Source organism: Pantherophis guttatus, chromosome 7, assembly GCF_059756535.1.
Source record: "Pantherophis guttatus breed Tessera chromosome 7, ASM5975653v1, whole genome shotgun sequence".
Taxonomy (NCBI): Eukaryota; Metazoa; Chordata; class Lepidosauria; order Squamata; family Colubridae; genus Pantherophis; species Pantherophis guttatus.
The window spans coordinates 5,178,260-5,190,038 of record NC_142069.1 but is presented as its reverse complement, the minus strand read 5'-3'; the positions used below and the strand labels follow the sequence as shown (position 1 = coordinate 5,190,038).

General features: G+C 43.8%; 1 protein-coding gene across 2 annotated transcripts in view; it reads right to left on the bottom strand.

Annotated features, from left to right (window-relative positions):
- Window positions 1–4,012: 4,012 nt before the first annotated feature.
- The window catches only part of PODXL (podocalyxin like), a 49,818-nt gene continuing 42,051 nt past the window's right edge, over window positions 4,013–11,779 (bottom strand). Inside the window, exons 7-8 of one of the 2 annotated variants that reach the window (XM_087873568.1) lie at window positions 9,195–9,362; window positions 4,013–7,898 (exon numbers count right to left, since the gene is read on the bottom strand). In XM_087873568.1, coding sequence (XP_087729694.1) covers window positions 7,704–7,898; window positions 9,195–9,362 — 363 coding nt within the window. In that variant the 3' untranslated portion in view covers window positions 4,013–7,703. The remainder of the gene's footprint in view (window positions 7,899–9,194; window positions 9,363–11,779) is intronic. The other variant, XM_087873569.1, reaches the window with a different exon arrangement.

The window sequence follows — 11,779 nt, the reverse complement described above, 5'->3', positions numbered from 1 at the left end:
GATTTGTTTACGACCATGAAAGGTCGTAAAATGAGGCGAAATTCCACAAATGTCTCGCTTAGCAGCAGAGGTTTTGGGCTGAACTGTCGTTAAGTCGAGGACTACCCGTACAAGCGTTTTAACCTCAATTTGGGTCCTTTCTAAGGTCCCAAGCTTTAGAAAGAGAAGGATGCGCCGAGAAGTTTGATTTTAAGCTCGGAACTAAAACGTTCAATCCATCTTTAATTTTGGTGTGATGGGACAACGGAAAAAGAGATTTTCTCTCTTCCGATGGAAAATTATCAGAGCGAAGGCTGCTTGATTTTGGACTTCAAAAGGGCCCCCTTCTCATTTTATTTCATGCCTGCCTCCCCCCCAAGTCTTAACTTGCTTCTTATGCAATACCAAACACGATAGGCACAGTAGTAAGCCTCAACTTGCTAATTAGAAACATTTTACAATAAAAGATTTGTCCATGGCGATGCTAAACAGGTGCTTTTTTCAAGAGACAACTGGACTTTCTTGGTTTTTCTTTTGAAGACGTTTCTCTTCTCATCCAAGAAGCGAAACACCATTCAGAGCTGAAGAAGCTTCTTGGATGAGAAGAGAAACGTCTTCAAAAGAAAAATCAGAAAGTCCAATTGCCTCTTGGGGAAAAAAAAAAAACCTTTTGGGACAACCACGACTTGGATGATGGAGAATCTCCACAGACATTTTGCTAAACAGGTAAAATTGATAGAGGACCCCTTTTGATTTGCATAAAGGATTTGTTAACTAAGGGGAGAAAAAATAAAATAAAATGCTTTAGCTCCCCAAAATAACCAAAGCTACAAACAAGCCGATGCTTCTAATCCGTTGCTGAATGGAGGTTAGCAATTTTTTCTTATTTGAGGTCGCTACGCTCCATCTCATTTGCTCTTAATACGGATCCTGGAAAAATAATGTCAACGGAATGAACGATTGAAATGACTCTGTGCAGGAGCTCGCTCCAAATAGCGTCTCCGCTGAGATGTTTAGCTTAACCAAGAAGCTCCTCAAGAAATAAATTGGAGAACTGACCAACTAAATCTTCCTTTTTGCCTAGTTCGAACACAAGTTAACTTTCTGCCTTCGATGGTTTACGCAGCTTAAATTTTAAAATCATCTCGAGCGGGAGGTCTCGACCTTGAGACAATTTTTAATGGCAATAGCACTTATATGCATCACCCCACAGTGCTTTACACCAGCGCTTCTCACTTTCCAACAACATGGATCAGCGGCGGCGGCGAGCAGCAATGGGATGGGGAGAGGGGAAGGTTTTGCGTGCACAACCTAATCCTGCATAAGCGCAAATGAAATTGGGGAAAATAAATACAATCCTGGGCTTACAACAGTCCCATTTAGCGCCCGTTCCAAAGTTGCAACTGAAGCAAAGTGACTTATGACCGTTTTTCCCAGGACTGTTGCAGCATCCCCGTGATCACATGATCAAAATCCAGACTTTGGCAGCTGGCGTCTGTATTTATGGCGGCCGCACTGTCCCAGGGTCACATGAGCCCCTTTTTTGCGACCTTCCGACAAGCCAAGTCACTGGGGATGCCAGATTCACCTAACAACTGGGTTAATAATTTAACCCTCGCAGTGATTCACTTAACAACTGTGGCAAGGAAGGTCGTAACATGGAGCAAAACAACTCAACTGTCTTGCTTTAGCGATGGAAATTTTGTGCTCAATTGTGGCTGTAAGTCAAGGACCACCTGTGGTCCACAAAAGTCCATATCATCAGCCTCTGCTCACCGGCCTCATTAAGCCATGATTTGCTTAGGTCTGGTTTGTTGAGTAAACCACCATTGAATGGGGGGGGGGAAGGGGGTGCGTGACATTCTAAATCTCAAGCAAAGGTGCCACCTGCACACCAAACCAACATTTGAGCTTGTCTGTTGGACAAACTAGGTCTGTCTTCCTCTAACTCCGATGGGCAAACCCAGCCAGTCAATTAAGTTCTAGCAATATGAATCTCTACTCCAGTGTTACGCCATATTGGCAACTTAAGAACGTGTGGATTTCAACTCCCAGAATTCTGGGAGTTGAAATCCTCCAGGCTTAAAGTTGCCAAGGTTGGAGACCCCTAACCTGAAGGACTGAGAATCTCTACAGACTGTTAAGGTTTGTCTTGCCCAATTATTCAGAATTAGGACTCCCTGCCTATGCAAAAATCTGAATAAATCCTACTTCTAACAGGGTGTGCCAAAGAACCCTTTGTCTTTAAAAACAAAAGTCACATTTCCACCATCTAGGCACCGTAAATCCATCTTTTAAGGAAGTATCGGCGATTCCACCCATCCTGTTATCTCTTTCTGTTCCGAGATCTCACGAGCGGCTGGGGTGATGCCGGGGCCTTTCATTATGAACAAGCCTTTGGTCGATTTTTATCGTTTCTTTCAGCAGTTTCCTTCCAATTATTTTCCTTGGCAGACCGAACGTCTTCCCACTTCCTTGTCTTCTCTACAAACCGGAGTAAGCAAGGGCAACCCTGAGTGTCTCGAAGACACGTGGGGATGAAAACATTTTTCTCCCCATCAGAGGAGAATGTTTCCCCCAAAATAAGACATCCCCTGATAATAAGCCCAATCGGGCTTTTGAGCGCATGGCAATAAAGCTAAGTGCTTATTTCAGGGTTCAAAAAAATATATAAGACAGGGTCTTATTTTCGGGGAAACACGGTAGTAGTCAATTGAGCCCCACATTTCTCTTCCAACCCCAGATTTTTGGGGGCAAGAAGCACTGTGAAGCGGGTATATAAGTTTAAGGGCTATTGCAAAGCACGACAGTGGTTAAAAGCAAGTTTGGCCCCATTCTACGACCTTCCTTGCCACCGTTGTTAAGCGAAACCGCTGCAGTTGTTAAGTTAGTAACCCAGTTGTTAAGTGAATCTGGCCTCCCCGTGAACTTTGCTCGTCAGAAGTTCTCAAAAGGGGATCATGTGACCCCGGGACGTTGTACAACAGTCGTAAATATAAACAAGCGTCCAAATTTTGATCACATGACCACAGGGAGGTGCACCAGTCGTTAAGTGTGGAAAAACGGTCCTCTCTCTTTTTTTTTTCCAGTGCCGTTATAACTTGGAGCAGTCACTAAACAAACAGTTCTATTCAAGGCTGAGCTTTGGCTTAATTTGTCGTTTGGAAAGCACTGTTTGCAACCTCGGAAAAATGCCATGATACGTTTCCTGTGGGAACCGGTCATGGCAAACATTGCAAAAAATGGCCCAAAAGTGGCTGGAAAAATGGCCCAATCCTTTTGCCGGCATCCTAAAATTGTTCAGTGCTAGCAATAAATCCCACTAGTAAATCTACCGAACTGATTCCCCCCGCCCCCCACTTTCTTGGAAGCGAGTAACGCATGACCTCTCTCTTGTAATTACTGGCCTAATTTCACTCCCATAAAATTAGGATCCTTAATTCTAACTACCATATTTTTCAGAGTAGAAGACACACTTTTTTTCCCTCCTAAAAGGTGAAAAATTGGGTGCGTCTTATACACAAATGTAGCCCCGCCCCACCCTTTGGCCTCTGCCTCCCAGCAATTGGCCTCCTTGCAGCAAACAGCCCGTTTCAGCTTCAGCACAACCTGATTAGCACAAGCAGCTGATTGTCAGTTGGATCAGCCTCCCGACCATCAGCTGTTTCAGGCTGCAGGGATTGCCATTGCCTATTGCAGCTTCCGCGCACCCCATTTTCGGCCTCCGCTGTTTGCTGCAAGGAGGCAAATTGCTGGGAGGCAGATTTTTATTTTCTTGTGCTAATCAGGCTGTGCTGAAAATGAAAATATAACTGAAACAGGCTGTTTGCCGCAAGGAGGCAAATTGCTGGGAGGCAGATTTTTTTTTCTTGGTTTCCTCCCCAAAAAAGGTAGGTGCATCTTATAGTCTGAAGTGTCTTATACTCCAAAAAATATGGTAAAAGGATGGTGTTCATTTTAGGGCTCGTTTTCAGAAATTTTGCTCTTTTTAAGGCAAATTCAGCAATTCTCATTTGCAGCATTAACTTTTTAACTCTATTCTGGCCAGGTTCCCAACCGATTCCTCTGAAAATGGCCACTGGTCACTCAGATGTTCGGGAGGATTATGCAAACTGCTTCTGGAAATCTCTTTTGCTTGCAAATAGCCCCAAATCAACCAAAAGGCAACTACTAGCAAGTTATTTGAGGACACCAGCAAAAGCTGATGTTTGCAAAAATGTAAGCCCCGAGTTGACTGGCCTCAGTTACCTTGGCATATTTTGTGGGTTTCTCCAAGCCTTTGAAGATAACTTAGAGGTTGCCAAATACTTCATGACAGTGTTTTTTTCAACCTTGGGAACGTTAAGGTTTGTGGACTTCATTTCCCAGAATTCCCCGGTGCCTGGGGAATTCTGGGAGTTGATGTCCTCATACCTTAAAGTTGCCATGGTTGAGAAACACTGATCTGACAAATACAAAACTTCCCCATATTCTGTGGATGGTTAGTGAGAGGATCAAGAAAGCTCCTCCACCAGAAAGCAAGATAAATGAGGTGCTGTAGTAACTGTATCCAGTGACCATGATTTCTATAACTTAACTCTTTTCCCCTTTCAATAAATCTAGTTAAAGAAGCCTGCAAGAATCTTGTGTTTTGGTTGCAGGCAGCTGGCTGGGGAATTCTGGGAGTTGAAGTCCATAGGTCTTAAAGTTGCCATGGCTGCCTGGGGAATTGAAGTCCACAAACCTTAAAGTTGCCATGGTTGAGAAACACTGATCTGACAAATACAAAACTTCCCCATATTCTGTGGATGGTTAGTGAGAGGATCAAGAAAGCTCCTCCACCAGAAAGAAAGATAAATGAGGTACTATAATAAAGGTATTCAGTGGCCAAGATTTCTACAACTTAACTCTTTCCTCTTTTCAATAAATCTGGTTAAAGAAGACTGTTGTTTTGGCTGCAGGCAGCTGGCTGGGGAATTCTGGAAGTTGAAATCCACACATTTAAAGTTGCCAAGATTGGGGAAACCCTATACTAGATGATCTCCCAAGATCCCTTATGGTTCTACGTAGCCATCGGGGTCCTATATAGAAAAAGATGTGGAGATAACCTTAATCAAAGGTGAACAGCTCATCCATTCCTTAAGTGGAATATATCTACGTCTCTGGATAAGGCAAGGAAGGGAAGGATGAACAGATGTACCTCCGCAACATGCACATAGACACACACAGTGGAGACCTGTACAATTTGTAGTCCCCACAGATGGGGAGAACTGCAAGTAGGGGAAGGATCAATTGTCGATCCACCTCAAGGCACAATTAACCCCCTTCTTCTTCAAGATGATTCTTTTAGTCTGGACGGACTTAGTATTGCTAGCATTTTTATGGCAAATTCAACCCAACCCAACCAGCCCTCCCCCTCCCATACATTCTGCTTCTCTTTATTCGATTGTGGATCTCTCAAAGGTGCTTTTTTTCCGCAAAAGGCAACCGGGCTTTGTTTTCCCTTGAGGATGTTTCGCTTCTCATCCAAGAGGTTTCTTCAGTTCTGAATGGTGGAGGATGGAAGGTTTTTTTTATCCGTATTTTGAATGTTTTTCTTTCATCTCTCCCGTATCGTTTCTCGCTTCCACTATGTCTTTCTTTATCTCATTGTGGCTTTTGGTCATGGATTCCTGTAACACCTGGAGGAGAGGTCTCCAAACTTGGCAGCTTTAAGACTTGTGGACTTTCAACTCCCAGAACTCTGGAAGTTGAATTCTGGGAGTTGAAGTCTACAAGTCTTAAAGCTGCCAAGTTTGGAGACCCCTGACCTGGAGCATCGCTAATACTTCCTTTTGGGATGTATTTGATTTTTCCAGCTGCAACATACTCTCCATCGACCTCTGATTGGATGGACTTGAGGATGCTGATGACGGTGTGGAAGATGCCTTCTTCCCTATTTTGGCTATATTTGCAGTTGAGGATGGAAGGATTTATATATTCCTCGCAGTCGTGGTCGTGAGGGTCGTTGAGGTCACTTGAAAGTTTATCTTGGACAAATGGGGTTAAAGAGACCATCTAGGTTGACTCTACCTTCCATCCTTCCGAGGTGGGTAAAATGAGGACCCAAATTGTTGGGGGCAAGAGGCTGACTCTGTAAACCACTTAGAGTGGGATGCAAAGCACTGTAAAGCGGTATATAACTCTCTATCTGCATTTGGATTGAACAGCTGTCTCTCAACAGAGGGATATGACACCCACTATTTCCTGTTTACAACACAGTCCTTTCAGCAGTTCCAAAAAGGCCCCACACCCAATTTGCACTATTCAGGTGACCCTGAGGGCACAGATAAACTTCCAAGTGGCCTCAATGACTCTCAGAAAGAGTACTAACAACCAGATGACTGCAAGGAATGTAAATCCTTCCATCCTCCACCATTCAGCCAGAACTGAAGAAGCTTCTTGGATGAGAAGCGAAACGCCTTCAAGGAAAAACAAAGTCCAGTCTTGGAAATGTGCCCCAAAGCACCTTTGGGACAACCGTTGACCTGGATGACTGAGAATCTCCAAACACATTTAATTCTGGATGTAGAAGCTGGGGGTCTACAAAACTTGCTGTGCTTCTCGCTTTCCTGACATCCCAGTGCCAAGTGCTTTGCTCTCCCTGGGTGAGAGCTGCAACTTTGACATACAGACACACAATTACACACACACACACACCCCTGGGTCCCTTCTCCAAACCTTCACTTTTTTGCAGCCCGTGTTCAAAAGCCAAACACAGCTTGCATAAGCATTGTGGGCCACATGCAGTGGGTGAAGAACGGAAATTGTCTTTCCAGATTTTTGAAGATTCCCCCCCAGGAGTTGCTCCTAGAAGCACGAAGCCGAAAACGCCAGCCTGAAGATGACGAATGAGACTTCGTCGAAACGTCGCCAAGACACTTCCAATTTTACGCGGGAGAAAACCCGAATAACCAAAGACCTACAATACAAACACCCGCGAAAACCTCAGAAAACATATATATATGTATATATATATTTAAAAAATCAGCACATAGGATTGTGTTGCTGCATAAGAGATCTCACTTCGGCTAGCCATACCGGAGAAAAATATTATTTTCCACCCTCTCTACCTGAGAAATCCTGCTCTAATTCCATCTTTTCAGATTGAAAAGCTTGTCTTTTTAAACCCAGCTTGCTCGGTCGTCATGAGGACTAGAGACTTGCTTTTTTGCTAAAAAAAAAAAAAAAGTCAAGGAAAAAAAACACACACACAAAAAATAGGGTGGCATCAGGAAAGGCTCTCTTCCCCATAGGTTTCCTGTCTCTAGGACAATTTGTGACCTTTCTCCAGATTCCCCATTACTGACATCTCTCCGAGCCTCGGCGATGCTTAAAGAAGAGGCGCTGTCCTTAAAAATATCAGTACGCATACATATAACTTTGCTTCAGAAAGCCAACGGGTTTAAAAAGAACGTTGATAATAATAATAATAATTAAAAAAAAATTCACAAAGATTTGGCAGGTGCCTGCCGTTCCACCTTCGACTGGGATCATCCCAGCCCTGTCTTTCCCACGTCCGTCGGCACTTGTGGCTGAAGATTTGAGTTTTCTATCTTGATCGAAATTTGAAGGGAGGGAGGGAGAAGGCAGGGAGCGGGTAGCGTGAAGTTCCATCTTTTTCTATGCTCACGTCTCCCTCCTCCCCTCTTCTTTCGTTAAAAAAAACAAACAAAACGCACACATACGCAGAGCCACCCCACCGCTTATAAATGCGTGTCTTCTTCTTCGTCCAATTCGTCCTTGGTGAGGCTGTCCATGGGCACGATCCAGCTGTCTCCCAGCTCCCCGTTCAAGTTCACCTTTTTCTCCTGCATTTCCGATAACGTCTCCATCACTTCCAGCGTGGGGTTGTCGTGGTAACCGTTCTCGATGGTGTGCAGCTCTTCCGTCAGGCGCTGCTGGACGGAAGGAAGGAAAGGCGGACAACGTCAAGGACGAGGGTTGGGGTTGCCCCGATGGAATTGCCCAAAAGAGCTCCTATGCTCCCGCCCATGCTCTGTTCAGGTAGTCCTCCAATTTACGACCACAATGGAACCCAACATTTCAATTGAACCCAGCAGTTGTTAATTGAGTGTTGGCCTCATTTTACGACCTTCATCGCTACAGCTGTTAAGTGAGTAACCTGGTTGTTACGTGAACCCGGCTTCTCCGCTGACTTTGCTCGTCTGATGGTCGCAAAAGGGGATCACATGACCCGGGACACCGCAACCGTCATAAATATGAGCCAGTTGCCAAAGTTGACAGAGTTAGAAGAGACAGCTAAACTGACTGTTTTGATTAAAGGAAAAAAAAAATCACAATTTTGTTTCTACTTGGAAACCATTTCTGGACTTTGTGCTTGAGGTGGAAAAAAAAATGAAACTTGTTATTCTAGCACAGGTCATTCTTGACTTACAAAAGTTCATTAGGTGACCGTTCAAAGTGTCAACGGCACTGAAAAAAGTGACTTAGGTCCGTTTTTCACACTTATAACCGTTGCAGCATCCCCACGGTCATGTGATCAAAATCCAGACACTTGGCAACCGACTCACATTTATGATGGGTTCCAGTGTCCCGGGAGTCACGTGATCCCTCTTTTGCGACCTCCTGACGAGCAAAGTCAACGGGGAAACCAGATTCACTTAACAATCGTGTTAGTAATTTAACAAATACGATAATTCACTTAACAACGGTGAGAAGAAAAGCGGTAAAATGGGGCACTTAAAAAATGTTTCACTTAGCAACATAAATTTTGGGCTCAATCGTGGCTTTAACTCGAGGACTACCTGTATTAATTTTGGTGTTAATCTCTGCTTATCTGGGTGTTATGATTGCTGGCGATGTTTTGGTCTTTTTTGTTTCCTTTTTTGGTTTTTTTGGTTGTTCTCTACGAACACAAACAATTAGACAGTAAACAACAGCCTAATCAAGGAACCGCCAAGATCACTCCCACCAACACTGAAAAGACAAGCTGCTTCTTTTTTTTTTTTAAATTTGATTTATATGCCGCCCTTCTCCGAAGACTCAGGGCGGCTTACAATCTGCTCAGCAATAAGCACATAAACAGAGAGCAAACCCCACTCCCTCCCTTCTAGCACTGATGCTGTTACCTAGTTGGGTCATGAAACGTCTGCAAGAACACCACCAAGCTCAGAGAGCACCAAGAACCGCACGAAGGTCCTTTCATTCTACATTTTCAAAACAGGTTCCCTTACCTGGTCCTTTCTTTGAGAAATACGTTGGTGACAGCAGCCGTAGATGGCAGCTACGAGGAGCAGAGAGGCCGCCATGCAGATGATGGTGATAATGAGAGGAAGGCTCAGATGATCCTTGGGCTCCGTGTCTAGGGGTCGGCCACCATAGGTGATGTTGTTAACGCCAAACTGTTGAAAGAATATCTGGTAAGTAGCAATAGCCATAGTACTTAGACTTACGCTGTTTCCCCGAAAATAAGACCCAACCGGAAAATAAGCCCTAGCATGATTTTTCAGGATGCGCGTAATATAAGCCCTACCCCCCAAAATAAGCAACAGTTAAGCTTGTCAGCTAGATGGATGCATTTAGTACCCCATTTCCCCAAAACTCCTGTATTTTTCAGAGTATAAGACACACCGGAGTATAAGATGCACCTTAGTTTTTGGGGAGGAAAATAAGAAAAAAGCTGATTGGCGATTGGATCAGCCTCCCGGAATACCCCCAATCAGCTGTTCCCAGAGATGAATTTTAGCAACAGGTTCGTTGGTTGTGAACTCTGTGTCTTTTTCAGCCTCTGAAACTCTGTTTCAGAAAAATAATTTTCCTGCCTGTGAAAGCCTCCGAAATAGAGCTTCAGAAAAAAAAGCCTCTGAAGCGCTGTTTCTGAGGCTTTTTTTCTGAAGCTGTTTCTGAGGCTTTTTTTCTGCAGTTCTGTTTCTGAGGCTTTTTTTCTGAAGCTGTTTCTGAGGCTTTTTTTCTGCAGCTCTGTTTCTGAGGCTTTTTTTCTGAAGCTGTTTCTGAGGCTTTTTTTCTGCAGCTCTGTTTCTGAGGCTTTTTTTTCTGCAGCTCTGTTTCTGAGGCTTTTTTTTCTGCAGTTCTGTTTCTGAGGCTTTTTTTTCTGAAGCTGTTTCTGAGGCTTTTTTTCTGCAGCTCTGTTTCTGAGGCTTTTTTTCTGAAGCTGTTTCTGAGGCTTTTTTTCTGCAGCTCTGTTTCTGAGGCTTTTTTTCTGAAGCTGTTTCTGAGGCTTTTTTTCTGCAGCTCTGTTTCTGAGGCTTTTTTTCTGAAGCTGTTTCTGAGGCTTTTTTTCTGCAGCTCTGTTTCTGAGGCTTTTTTTCTGAAGCTGTTTCTGAGGCTTTTTTTCTGCAGCTCTGTTTCTGAGGCTTTTTTTTCTGCAGCTCTGTTTCTGAGGCTTTTTTTTCTGCAGTTCTGTTTCTGAGGCTTTTTTTTCTGAAGCTGTTTCTGAGGCTTTTTTTCTGCAGCTCTGTTTCTGAGGCTTTTTTTCTGAAGCTGTTTCTGAGGCTTTTTTTCTGCAGCTCTGTTTCTGAGGCTTTTTTTTCTGCAGCTCTGTTTCTGAGGCTTTTTTTTCTGAAGCGCTGTTTCTGAGGCTTTTTTTCTGAAGCTGTTTCTGAGGCTTTTTTTCTGCAGCTCTGTTTCTGAGGCTTTTTTTCTGCAGCTCTGTTTCTGAGGCTTTTTTTTCTGCAGTTCCGTTTCTGAGGCTTTTTTTCTGAAGCTCTGTTTCTGAGGCTTTTTTTTCTGAAGCGCTGTTTCTGAGGCTTTTTTTCTGAAGCTGTTTCTGAGGCTTTTTTTCTGCAGCTCTGTTTCTGAGGCTTTTTTTTCTGCAGCTCTGTTTCTGAGGCTTTTTTTCTGAAGCTGTTTCTGAGGCTTTTTTTCTGAAGCTCTGTTTCTGAGGCTTTTTTTCTGAAGCTTCGTTTCTGATGCTTTTTTCAGCCTCTGAAACCTCCGTTTGAGAAGCTGGGCAGGGCTACATTCGGATTATAAGACGCACCTAGATTTTCACCCTCTTTTTTGGGGGAAAAAGGTGCGTCTTAAACTTCGAAAAATACGGTAAGACCTAACCAGAAAATAAGCCCTAAAGTGTCTTTTGGAGCAAAACCCAGTCTTATTTTCAGGGAAATGTGATATATACTGTTTTCCAATGCTTTACAGCTCTCTCTAAGTGGTTCACAGAGTCAGCCTTTTGCCCCCAACAATCTAGATCCTCGTTTTACCCACCTTGGAAGGATGGAAGGCTGGAGTCAACCTTGAACCTGGTGAGATTCGAACTGCCAAATTGCAGGCAGCCAGCAGTCAGCAGAAGTAGCCTGCAGTACTGCACTCTGACCACTGCGCCACCGTGGCTCTATGGTTGGCTTCAGGCAAGAGAGACCTCTATTGTGGATTCTCTATGTATTTCAAGGAGGGTTTTACAAGTAGTACTAATAAAGGGGAATATTTGTAGCTCCGGGTTGAAATGAGGGAGTCCTTGGTGCTCTCTGAGCTTGGTGATGATGTTTTGGCTGTGGTTTGCTCTCCAAGCGTGTTTCAATTTAGGTTCTGAACGTTTCGTTACCAGACTAGGTAACACGATCAGCAGGGATTTTACCTTGTCCTATTTCTCCTTAGCTTATAAATGTCTTGTGTAAGCTAAAGAGGAATAGGGCGAGACAATCCTGCTGATGATGTTACCTAGTCTGGTAACGAAACGTTCAGAAACTAAATTGAAACCCGCTTGGAAAGCAAACCACGGCCAAAATATAAAATCCGAGCTACAAGTATTTTCTATTATTCCACTCTTGACTTAACCCTGTTGCCTGTATTTTTACAA